Below are 13,284 nucleotides of genomic sequence, written 5' to 3'. Positions count from 1 at the left end.
AGACTGAGGACCCAAATTTAATTTTCCACCAGCTCTCCAGCCTTACATTTCCCATGATGCTACCTACAGAAAGCCTTGTCTTTTTAAGTTTAAAAGACCACGTCTTCAGTTCTCCAATACTTTCATGACTCTTCCGATGCTTATGACAGCACGTGATTCCCACAGCTCTTGATGCAATACATTTTCAAGCAGGCTTGTTTCAAGCAAGTCTTACCATGAAGCAATCCTCACCCATCCAATCTCTGCTGAAGCATGGCCAGCATAGCCAACAATGCTGATGTAATAGTTCTAAAAGTACAAACATTCCTTTCATTGTCGTTAAACAGGCCCGCTATTATTTGGTGCTTAGGTGGTCCGGCTGTTCAGCCTTTGACCTTTTACCACAGGCCCCTTCCATTCAACGAACACTACTGGAACAGCAAAGGATGCCTCTTCATGATTTCTCTTCCCATCAATGACTTCTGCATTTCAGCTTGCTGTAATGTACAAGTATTTCCTTTGGCGTCTCACATCAAATGGATAAACAACACCATGTTGGATTCTAGTAACCATCAAGATGATAAAGGTCCCCACCTTTCAAAATTCAATCAGGAAAAAGAGCCCCTAATACACCAGTTTAAAGCCTGCCGAGTGGATCCTAACATTTAGTAAAGGTCATCAAAAGGAAATGAAAAGATGAGGAAGTCTGTTTCAATTTTAAGAAGGCACAAAACAATTAACACCCCTGCCCCCAGCCTACTGTTTTCAGAAATGCTGGATTTCACCTCCTGCCTGCAAATAAATCTGAATTTCAGCTGGGCAGTCAAGCCCTATCATCCCATACAGTAAAACTGAGGAATGGGTATTTTGTGGCAAGCTCAGGATCTTAGACAGATCCTCTCAGAACATTCACTGCTAACTTTAAATATAACAGAAAAGCTGGATTGTTCAGTTGAAGGGGCCTCTAAAGAAAGCCTCCCAAAATTGTACAGGAAGCTTACTAAATTAGGAGTGATTTGCAACTGTTGGTACACTGAAAGCAAAGTTGGTCAACTAGCAGATAATTATTTAGAATTTGTTTAGAAAATGTATATGCTGCCTCTCCAAAGGGGCATACAGCTAAAATAAAAATACAGAACCATTAAAGCAAAGCAAAAAACAAAGCCATATTATGCTTTCAAGGCAGCCCTAACCAATTTACATCGAACTTATGGGAGGGGGAGCTCAGTTTGTGCAACAAAACCCCCATTTGCCCATCCTTCTAATTTACAGCGTAAAGACTCACTCCAACCGCATTCAAAATGTAGCTAATTTTTCCTACATGCTAAGAAAAACTGGGATACACTTCCTAGCACATTCCTAGTCTTGCCCTCAAAATGATTGCCTGAGAAATCCCATCCTAGGTACACTGCAAAGATCATTTTTACACGTACTGTATAAGCCTCACAAATTTAGTCTTAAAAGCGGGAACTGAAACCTGAATTAGTCTTAAGAGCGGGGACTGAAACCTGGAAGGGTTCACTTTACATTAATCATTTTTAAAGGGGGTTGTTCAAAAATATTCAGGAAAAAAGAACCACCAGAAAATCTGGAACGTTTCGAGAAAAGAGGCCCTTATGCCATTCCGCGAGCGCAAAGCTTGAACGGACCACCAGCCAGACGTGTACATTCTCACGAAAGGGAAAAGACGAACGCCCCACAGAAGGCGCCCAAACCCGCCTTTTCTTCTTCAGGACAGCAGCTGGTCCCTCCTCCGCCCTTTCCCCGCCCGTACCTGCTGCTTCATTAGCATAGGCACCCAGCCGCCCAATAGGAGCCGGCGTTCGAAGAGGGGCGGGGCTGGTTGGGCGTGCGAGTGGCGACGGTGTGGGCCGGTATAGCGTACGGAGAGAGGGAGAGCGGGTGTGTGTTTAACAGAGCGGGGGAGGGGAGCCCAATGGGCGGAGGGGATGCGGCGGCTGGCGCTGTGGCTCCTCGCGCCCGGGGACTCGGAGCCGCCGACGACAGCGCCCTCGCGGCGGCCATGAGACGGCCCTTTCCCTTCTCCTCGCCAACGGGTAAGAGTAACCGAAGGCAGCTGAGGCGAGGTCGCGCGGGGAGGAGGGTCGGGGGCGAGAAAGAAGAGGCGCGACGGGGCAGGTAATGCCGCTCCCCCCGCCCCCGTCTCTCACGCCTCTCTCTTCAGGGCGCTTGGCTCCCTCAGGGAACCGGGTGCAGCGCAGCGTGAGCCAAACTAGGGTGCAGGTGGGTGGGACGACCGGCGGGCGAGTTTCTGAGGGCGAGGCTGGGCAGGGCAGGAGTCTTTATCCCCTCTCCTCTTTTACCCCCCCCCCCTTACGAACGTGCGCCCAGTCTGCTCCTCCACCCTGTGAACTTGTTCTTTATCAGTCGCTCCTGTCCCTCCCCCTTGTGCCCCTCTGGAACGGGGAGGGGGGGCTTCCAGCCATACTTTCCGCCCTCAACCCAGTTTCTCATTCCGAAGTTCGCTTGGTTGTTGCTCCCTCTCAGCAGCCAGGCTGCCTCTCCGCCTCTTCCCTTGCCCTCCCCTTCCCTGCCTCTCGCAGCCCGAGCGTCTCCTTTCGATTGTATTTAAATCCTGGGCATGAGCAGCAGCAGAAGGGGAGGAGGACGTGCGATTTGGCAGCTGGCTGCGTGCATGGGCCGGAGAAGGGGGCCTTGGGCCGCCTGTTGCGGGGTGGGCGGCGGACGGGAGGAGAGAGAGCGCCTTGCTCGGAATGCCAGATATTCCTTTGAAGGGGGCGGGAGCGCTCGGCCTTCCGTACGCGCGAATCTGGCCCACGCCGGGAGTTGAGTGCTGTTAATCCACGCATTTGTTTGTCAACAGTTGGCTTGAAGCTGAGTTGTCTCGGCCGTTATCCCCATTTCTTCTCTGTTAGAAAAACCGTGGCTGCAAAAGCTCTCTCTTCCTCTTGTTACACCTTTCACGTTTTAGCCTCATGGGGGGGATTTCAAAAACAGACTCTTCTGAGCTCTGGTTTTAATCAGAGGAATTCTAGGCATGAGAACTGAGCTGGCTGTAAGTTCCCATTGAAAACAGTGCTGCTTGTTTCTGAGGAAATATGCAGAAGGCGCAATATTAGTTTGAGATAGCTCTAGAGAAATATGGGAAGCATTTTTTTTCTGTGATGAAATGCATGCTGTCTAGGCAGAGGTTTTAATCCTGTCTAATGGAAAAATACAGAACCACATGTCTTCTGATGTGGAAGTATTGTTCTGATAAAATACTGATCTCAAGATGGGTAATAGTTGCACGTTAAGCCCAAAATGCTTTCCTTTGGACATTTATGAAGACCTTTCTTATTGGGAAGAATATTTAACGTATAGCATAGCTCTGAGACAAGTGTGTATCTCTGGAACCTAATAGTTGCCCTTTTTAGTTGATAAGAGAGAGTTCATGTTAGCCAACCTGAGAGGAAGCCCTTTATTTATATGATTCAAAATAAAAGCTGACTTAAGGATGCTAAACCACAACAATTGTATGTGTTTAGCAAGTTCTGCTTGTCTCGCTGGTAGCTGTACTTTTAAAAGAAGGAAATGCTTAAGAGGAAATTTGGATTGCAGAACAGCTTTCTGACTGAAAACACATGGGAACCGAGGAAGGTTGCACAAAGCTTTTGCATAACACAGTTTAAAGAAAACTTCACTTGGGATAATTTTCCTATAAGTTTTGTGAACCAGGCTACATTGTTGACACCCTATTTTCATACTTAAGAACACTTCACTATGCAGTGTTATGCATGTTGCTTTTAAGCCAGTATTGTATAGTGGTTAGAGTGATGGATCTGGGGGACCCAGGTTTGATTCTTCACTTGGCTGTGGAAACTTGCTAGGTGACCTTAAGCCAGTCATATACTCTCTACCTAATGTACTTCACAGGGTTGTTGTGAGGAAAAAAATGGGGGAGAATGATATAAGCTGATTTGAGTCCTTATTGGGGAGCAAGGTGGGGTATAAATGAAGTAAAACTTGCTTCATTTTAATAGTAACTTATTTTGGTAAGTAAATGCTTTGAAATAGGTGTTTTTAAAATTAGAAACATATCTAGTTTTAAAGTGCATATGCATTTTTAATCCAAATGAATTCTCTCCAGAATGTGACTTCCCTTTCTACTGTGTGAAGTTCTGACATTATGGGTCTTTTTGATTCCATATAGAAATTCTAAGGGAAGGAATCCATGTTTTGGGCAATGCAGCAGGGAATAGTCACTGCACAGGGCTGTTCTCATTTGTTGATGGTCTCCATATGGTTTAATTACCAGCTCTGCTTTGAAACCTCAGCTGACCATTTTCTTTAAAATGGTGCATCCAGTAACTTAACATTTAAAGAGTGCTTGTTATTCATGTTTGTTTGTATTTTTGCTTTTGTTAAACTGACTCTTTTTCTCTTCCCCCCGCAGGACTTCATTTTTCACTTGTCAGATGGACCTAAATAACATTGAATGTTAAGTCTGGCGATTTCATAAGATTTGCAGCGGCTGGGATGTTGCGACAGAACTGTGGAGGCAACAAGCGTGGTTTAGGATTAACCAAACTATCTACCTCCAATTTCTTCACCATCTCTAATTCAGGAAACTGGGGGATGGGGCGCAGTACCAAGAGCAGCTCTCTGAGCAGTATTAGTTCCAACTCTGACTGTTATGACAGCACTGTTGTGGACCCAGAATACATTATGCAGTTGGTGAATGATGTCAGAAAATTTGCAGATGTTCTACTTTATTTGAAAGAAACCATTCTTTCAGAAGGTATGTCTGTTACTTCTTTGCAACTCCTCTGGTTTGAAATGTAGCTGTCAGTGTGCTATTTCTTGGATATGTTTTGCCTTATACAGGAAGTGGTTTTTTTCACAACACTTCCTCTGTGAAATACTGTAGAAATTATTTCATAATTGGGCACACATGCGGAACTTAAGTAAGCAAAGCTCAGTAATGATGTCTGTAAATAGTCAAGGGAAGGGAATATGTTAGAAATGGTACTAAACAGTATTGGGTTTAAGTGACTGGAAGTTCTACAACTGGGTAGCATGTTTTCATATGTATGTTTTCTTGGCTAGTGTTCTGATAGTTTACTTCAGCACCTGTTAATTGCTTGAAAAATCTTTGAAATGAAGTTTAATTTCTGTAACTTTTTCCTGTCAAGTAAGATGTATTTGCCACTTCCCGCCAGCAGGTGGAATCAGAAAATTTGTTTGTTCAGATTTGTGGTCTCTCTTTTAATATATTTGTTTCCTTACTGAAGGGCATCAGCTTTTTGTAGTAGTAACAGAAACCAAGGTTTTATGTTAATGCAAATGTTGATAACTAAGTTTTTAATTACTGAAATGAAGCACCATTCTTTCTTAGCAGTAGATAAAGAAATTGGTGAATTTTTTTATTCTGAAACATGTTTTGCAGAGTAAATGAATTTGTTTGGTTAAATTTATGCAGCTCTTACAGGTAAAGCACATAATAAATATCACTTTTATAGGGTCTATTTTCAACTTTATTGCTAAATTAGTGAGTGAATGCTGCCTTGGAATTTCTAAGCAGCACTACACTTACTACTCTTAAACTATCATCCTGTTAAGTCAGGATAGAAACAAGAGGGAAAAAACCCAACCTGATGAACAAGTCAGGAACCAGAAGGGTTAAGTGACCAAGAAAAAATAAAATAAAAAATGATAAAATAAGTAAAGAAGAAATGTAATTATTATTTATTACACAGTGTAAAAGTGATAAAAACCTTGCAACAAAGTTAAAAAATAGAAATCCACATGGCAGAGTGGCGTATTCTCTACTTCAATATGTCTATTTTCTAATTTTAGGTTTCATACTTTAACTACCTGTCCTGAACCAGCAACATTTTTATTTATATTTATGAGCCAAAAAATGTAAAGAGTCCAGTAGCACCTTTAAGACTGACCAACTTTATTGTAACATAAGCTTTCGAGAACCAATGTTCTCTTCATCAGATGTATGGAGGGTATAAAGAAACTGGCCAAGAGATGTATAGGTGGTGAGGGGAGGGGGAGTGATACAAATCAGTTGCAAAAGTCATGAAAGAGGTGGAGTGCACAATCCAGATTAGGTTTGACCCCCCCCTCCCCTCCCCACCTATATCTCTCCAGCCAGTAAAATAGTAAACAGCTACTGGGCTGTTTACTATTTTGTGACTACAGCCTAACACGGCTAACTTCTCTGGATCTATGACCAAAATTTTTGTGTGTTTGTATTAACTAGCTAGACCACTGAAGAAGGCCCAGGGGCTGAAACATATTTGGTCTCAGTCCTTGTATATCATTTCTGTGATTTGGTTCTTTATGTGCAAACAACTGTGTGACTCTTTGTCACTGGGTTTCTAGTTAACTTTATTGCAAGGTTTTTATTGCTTTTACACTGTGTAATAAATAATAATTATATTTCTTTATTTTATCATTTATGACTAGAATAAACAAGATTCAGAATAACAGGATCAGGTGCTGTACTTTAAAAATATTGTCTGGAAAGGGTTAGGGTTTGCATGCATTGAGAGATCTATAAGACTTTTGACAATCCAAGGGCATCTCTCCCATGATGGTAGTAGACAATAAATTAACTTGCTAGTAGTGCTTCCCTTACAGCCCTGAGATGAGCCACTTCCCATTGTGTAATGTTAAGACTGACCCTATTAAAGGAGCTGTGACAAGAACTGAATATTAACTTTAAATATAATTAGATATTAATACATATCTGGTTCTGGGCAAAGCTGTTGCAAGTTATGGTCTGACACTTTCTTATTTAAAGTTTATTTTATTTATCTACTTCATTTATACCCCACCCTTCTTCACAGAGAATATGCCACTCTGCCATGGAAGCTTGCTGGGTGACCATGGGTCAGTTAGTCTCTCTTAGCCTAACCTGTCTCACAGGGTTTTTGTAAGGGTAAAATGGAAGAGAGAAGAATGATGGATCACCACTTTGGATCACCACTTGGGGCTCTTAGTAGAAAAATGAGACTCAGTATAACAGTAACTTTTAACTAAGATTTGGTTTTTCATTTCTTAACTATAAACCTTGTCATCTAGTAATATGTGAAAGATTTCTGAAAGTTTAGAGCTGTACTGTAAGAGGTCCTGTTCATTAGCTATATAAAATTTGCTCACTTAGAAAAATTGGTGTCTCTGAAAGTATAGAATTTCTTCCGGTCTCTATTATCTATGTGCTCACTGAACAAAATTATATAATATTTCAGTACATGACAAAAACAAGTGGGTCCAAATTAAAACAGATGCGACTGCTTGCTTTAGTCAGATTTATGTAGACATCTTGTTGTCGATATCTTGTATACTCCCATTCTGTTTATGCAACAGCATATCAGGTTCAGACTACATGACCCCTCTCCCCAGTTTAGAGCTGCAGTTTGTTCCATAGAATGGGAAACACACTCATGTCATAATGCATTGGGAGCTTGTTTATTCTGCTATAAGGTTTATTACAGCAGTGTATCTTTGGCCAATATTGTGAGAGTTTCACCATATTAAGAATTCAGTTTGATCTATGCAGTGAATTATTCTGTTAAACTGCTTAAATGTTTTCTGAAAGAAGCTATTACTCTCATCAAACATAATGATAATCTTTAGTTGTTATGAAGAACATTTCAAGTTCATGTGTTACAACTGCTTATGATGTTCAGGTGTGTTTTTAAAAGTTTGTGGGGTAGCACAGTTAATGTCTTGGTTCTAAACACCACGGGAAAAGAAATACAGCATTGGTGCACTTATGAATTTTTAGTAAAGCAACTGAGAATAGTCTTGTTTGGAAGTATGTTAATCTCTATAGATTGTATAGGCAGGATTATTGTCTTCAGAAAAAGGGATGTGAAAGATGAACTTCCTTTTTTCATGAATCAGTAATTAGCTTATGTTTGTCATGTACTCTCTATTCCTGCATCTGCTTTGAACTGTAGTGCTTTCACAGGTGTAATCTTGGTAGAAATCTCATTCTTGTCCATGCAGCTGAAGTTAAAGGGATATGAATATGTTTGTCAGTATGCTATCTTGGGGCCTGCATTGGAACCACTTAAAATCTTTATATCTTAGGAACTTTCAGTTGTTGAGGCTTTCAGGTAGGAATGCTGTTTCTTTATATGAGGAACTGAAGTGTGTTCTTTGAAAAGTAAGAACTTCATACAAGTCTAGACTATTTTTTAAAATATAATCTCTGTAACACAGGTAAATAAGCCGGTACCAGCTAACCTGGCATTAATTCCTTTTGAGGTATTCCTCCCTATATTGTTTGTATAGCAGCTTTAACATAATCATTGTACTTGATAGATCTGTACCTTCACAGAAAAAGGTCTGGTCTGTAAAATGCCCCCAATGCCTGCTTTTGAGCAATCGTAGTAAATGTACATAGTAAACATTACCCCATAACTTACACTACCAATAAGCCAACACAAAATCCATTTTTCTGTTTGCTTCAAATCCAAAAGTGGTGATTTTTTTTTTAAACTAAGGGGTTTGCTTGATAAGCTTAATTGGACATCTCTATCACTGTATGTTAGAATCATTCTTCCTTTAGGTAATTTAAACTAATGAATGCCATAATCTATCAGCTTGTTCTAGATGGGCTATGTAGCTGAATCAGGGCACTATTTTTACCTCACTAGAAAGTAAGCTTTAGGTGACAATATGGATAAAAGTGAGAATCAGAACTTTTCCCATTGTTTCTACCTATTTTGCCATCTTTTGAGAATCTAATCCAAAGGCAAATAAAACTACACAAAATAAATCAAGATCTTAAGAATTTTTTTATTTTGCAGTCTGAAGCAGCCTTCATACCAATAATCGAGTATTAAAAAAAGGATATGTTATAAGATATGAGCTATCTGCACAAAAGAAGAACCAAAGCTTCCTAAGAAATTCAAGAAATAACATATTCTCCTCGCTAAATTTGAAAATTAGAGTTCTGGTAGATAGTCAACCCCATGACATATTAAACCTTTTACCGTTTTCCTATGTGCAGTGCCCCTTGGCCAGTTCAAGTTCATGTTTTGTAATCCCTCGTTTAGGAGGATTTAATGTTAGTAGTGAATTCTAAATCTACACTAATAAGACTGTGCATTAAGTAATACTAGTGCTCTCTCTCTGTATTTGATCATTATTCTGGTGGATGTACTAGAACAAGGTTAAATTTGTGGAATTACTTGGATATGTGGTATTTACCCTGCTTCCACTTCTCCTCCCATTTGTATGCTTTGTTTTTAAACTGGAAAAACATTGAAACTGAACAGTAAGTAATCAATAGAAATCCTTAACTGTGTCCCACTACAAATGAGAATTCTCAAATTTCTTTTAGCCTTACTATTGTATGTTAATTCTGTTAGGTGGTGTTAACATACTATAGAATTTGCTGACTTGTGGATCATCATGCACAATTCAGATTTACTTTAAGGGGGGTAGCTATGTTGGTCTGCAGCAAAACAGCAGGATTTGAGTCTAGTGGCTCCTTAGAGACCAACAAGAAGGGAGTTTTGATTCTTGAAAGCTTACCCCCTAAAATCTTTTTGATCTCTAAGGAGCAACTGGACTCACATCCTGCAGTTCAAATCTGTGCTCAATGCACTGTAGTGTCAAACAGTTAATTATTTCAGTGAACTCCAGCACAAGTTGGACAACAGCCTGTTTACTTCCCCAAAGTCTGACAATGACAAATCATTGCTTGGCTATTGGTATTTAGGCATCGCTTCCTGTGTACTAACCAAACCTTCCTTAGCTAGACCACAGGCAACATAGACATTCCACATGTCAGCCTGTTGACTTGCTGGTTTGTAGTTGATGACTAGTACCTTGAATTGAGCTCAGCGGCTGATGGGTAACCAATGGGGTGACTGCAGAATGTGTGATATTTATATTTCATCTAGTTTCCAAGAGCAACCTATTCTATGGCATTCTGTACCAGTTGAAATTTCCAAGTTGATTTTAAGGGCAGATGCATGTGGAGTGCATCACAGTACTTGATGTTACAGTGGCATGAAATCACACGGCTGGATCAGCTGAGCTAAGGAGCCATATTCCAGGCTAACGAAGGTAGAGGAAAGTATTTTTTGCAACCGAGTTTACTTGCTTTTCCAGTAATAATGATGGGTCAAGTGTAACCCTTAGAGTCAGCAGGTGTATGTAGACCAAGCAGACTTCAAAACCTCAATTTTCTCAACTAGCAACACCTTCATTTTGTCAGGATTCAGTTTCAGTTTGTTTATCTGTAGCTATTAAACCACAGTAGCTAGCGGTTCAGGACCTCTACAGTATCATCAGACAATTTGGATTCAGAGATATAGAGCTGGGAATCATCAGCATATTGATAACAACCCACTTCAAAGCTGTGAATGATTCTTCCTAAGGACTTTACATAGAGAACAGAATGAAGGATAAGACTGAGTCCTATAGATTCCCAAAGGACAAGTCCCACTCTGATGACAACTGGTCTCCAACAGCAACCTTCTAAGTCCTGTACTTAAGGAGCTATTTAAACCAATCCAAAGCACATCCTTTAATCCCTGCTTCTACATCCAAATACATTAACAAGATGGCATGATCTACAGTATCAAAGGCTTCTGATAAATCCAGTAAGAACAACAAAGCCATGACCCGAGTCTAAGATCAGCTAGAGCTATCAGCATCATATCCTGGCTTGAATCCAGACTGTAGGGGGTCTAGAACAGATGAGTCATTCAGGAAGACCTGGAGTTGCTCTGCAACAACTTTGTTTTTTAAAAATCATATTTTTATTTTGAAAAACAGAATAGCAAGAGGGGATACAGAAAAAAGGAATTGTATAACATAGTTGTATAATCAGAGATTGTTATATATAACTAAGTATATATAAAACATTTCTTCCCACTGTCCCCTTCATTAAATTTCTCAAGACACTTTCTGTGAGAAACAGTATTTACTTACATTAAGATACATTTATAAGCAGCATTTTAATTACAAATTTGATAACTAATCAATTTTACTGATAATTGTTCTTAGTTATTCTTATTTTCAGCTAAATGATAAAAAAGCTTTCAATTTTTCCTGAAATTCTAGGATTGGCCTGTATGTAAGATGTTAATTTTGCCATTGACACATACTCGTATAGCTTATTCATCCATTCCGTCAACTCTGGACAGCATCTGCCTTCCATTTTGCTGCATATACTACTGTTGCCGATGACACCATATATTTAAATAGTTCACAATGTATTTTTATAATATTACTTGGTAATATATTTAATAACATATTTTAGAGTTCAACACAAAGTGAAAGTTTAGTATCTTTAGCATTTCTTTGTGTATTTCTGTCCAATATTTCCTTGCTTTCTTACATGTCCATCACATGTGATAGAAAGTTGCATCCATATTTTGATATTTCCAGCACTTTCCCTATAATCCTTATTAGCTTTTGCAATGCCCTTAGGAATAATATACAATCTGAAGAACATTTTATACCAATTCTCCCTTAGTATTTGACATTCTGTAAACTTGATTTCTTTAGTCCATAATTTTCCCCACTGCTTATACATACATTTTCTTCGAAGTTTTGCATCCATGTTATCATAGAATTTTTTACTTGTTCTGTTTCTGTGGCATATTATAATAAAATTTTATTTACTTTTCCTAATTGATGTTTTGAATCCCCAGTGATTAGTTGTTCAAACACTGTTTTTTCTCTTAACTGGCCATCTTCTTTGGATAGTTGATCTTTAAATTTAGACACCATTTAACAATACATCAGCCATGAAGTCTTATTTTCTTGAGCGTGAATTTCTTATGGATCCAATTGGTTTCATAAGTCTCCATGAAGTGTTTTTTCCTTGAGCTTGAATTTCTTATGGATCCAGTTGGATTCATAAGTCTCCATGGGCAGACCATTTTAGCTGCCTTCCTCTCCTCCTTGCAGAGTGTGGGTGCCACATTTACAAGTGCCTTGAGGAGGCAGTGGTTAGACTATGGCACGGGTTGAACCTCTAGCCCCCAAACCAGACCTTCTTTCATGGCCCTCATTGAGCAGGCTCTGGACTCTGACTCAAAAGCCTCTGAGGAGCCAGAAACATGGCCTAAGGGAGAGTAGGAAACAGAGAGACACCTACATGGGAGATAACACTGCCTCGTCTGTTCCAGAGACTGCCCCAAGGAGCCTGCACTTGAGGTTCCTCCACTAGAACTTCCCTTAGTCCCTCCACCCCAGGTCCTGGGGCATCTAATTATCAGCTGAGGACCTATCCCATGAGCCCACCAGCATCCACCTCCACCAAGCAGGAGCAACAGAAACAGTGAGCTTCTGCAGATATAGCAGAAAGGAGGTGCAGGTGCCAGGCTAGAAACTGTGGAATCAGGTTAGACCTAGTTCTCTGCTGGATTCTGGCCTAACTGAGACTACAGCAGGAACATTCCAGAAACTGCCTCCAGAGCAGCTGAGGCTGCTTTTCCTCATTATATTTTAAGCTGGAGGCTGGGAAGGGAGCGCTGCTGGACCAACCAGTTCACAAGGCCACATTCATAGTCGCCATAAGTCGGAGGTCACTTGATGGCACATCACACACACACACAGATGAAACAAGACTGGAGTGATAAGTTCCCTGTAAGCTACTCCAGTCATCACTCTATGGCTGCAGCATTTTGGACCAACTGTAGTCTGCAGACAGTCTTCAAGGGCAACTCCATGTGGAGTAGTCTAATCACAGTAATCTAATCAGGATGTTACCAGGGTATGCACTGCAGTGGTAAAATCTTTCATGCTCAGGAAGGGATGCAGCTGGCTCACCAGCCAAAGCTGGTGAAAGGCGCCCCTGGTCACTTGTTTATTCAACAACTGGCCTGGATCCAGGAGTACCTCCAAGCTATGAAACTGCTTAGGGGGAGTGCAACCCCATCATCAACAAGAGATAACCCTGGGGCAGGCCTTCCCTCCCACCAGTAGTGCCTCTGTTTTGTCGGGGTTAAGTTTCAGCTTGTTAGCCCTCATCCATTCAAAAACTGCCTCCAGGTTCACAGTTTCCACAGGGTTCCTGGCATATTCTGATAGTATGAGATAGAAATGAGTGTCATCTGCATGTTGGTGTCAGCTCAACCCAAATCACCCTCCCTCCCTGACCTTCAGGTTTGATAAAAGGCCATATAAGCAGCAGAGATTTTCTTCCAATCAGGTCTCGGTCATGCAAACCAGATCAGTTTTCTCCTCCTCTAGCAACTCTGACAGGAATCAGTGAGAAATAATATTAGTGAAGAAATAGTCACTAGAGGTCCTTGCACCTCCATATCTCAGGATGGGATAGAGATTCGATAAGCA

At 40.7% G+C, this 13,284-nt stretch overlaps 1 protein-coding gene across 1 annotated transcript in view; it reads left to right on the top strand.

The window, feature by feature from the left end:
- The first annotated feature begins 1,916 nt into the window (after positions 1–1,916).
- The window catches only part of ARHGAP29 (Rho GTPase activating protein 29), a 98,845-nt gene continuing 87,477 nt past the window's right edge, over positions 1,917–13,284 (top strand). Inside the window, exons 1-2 of the mRNA XM_054979727.1 lie at positions 1,917–2,036; positions 4,397–4,741. Coding sequence (XP_054835702.1) covers positions 4,480–4,741 — 262 coding nt within the window. The 5' untranslated portion in view covers positions 1,917–2,036; positions 4,397–4,479. The remainder of the gene's footprint in view (positions 2,037–4,396; positions 4,742–13,284) is intronic.

This window comes from Eublepharis macularius, chromosome 5 (assembly GCF_028583425.1).
Source record: "Eublepharis macularius isolate TG4126 chromosome 5, MPM_Emac_v1.0, whole genome shotgun sequence".
NCBI classification, from domain to species: domain Eukaryota; kingdom Metazoa; phylum Chordata; class Lepidosauria; order Squamata; family Eublepharidae; genus Eublepharis; species Eublepharis macularius.
The sequence above is the reverse complement of the archived record's forward strand: the minus strand, read 5'-3'. Positions and strand labels throughout refer to the sequence as shown.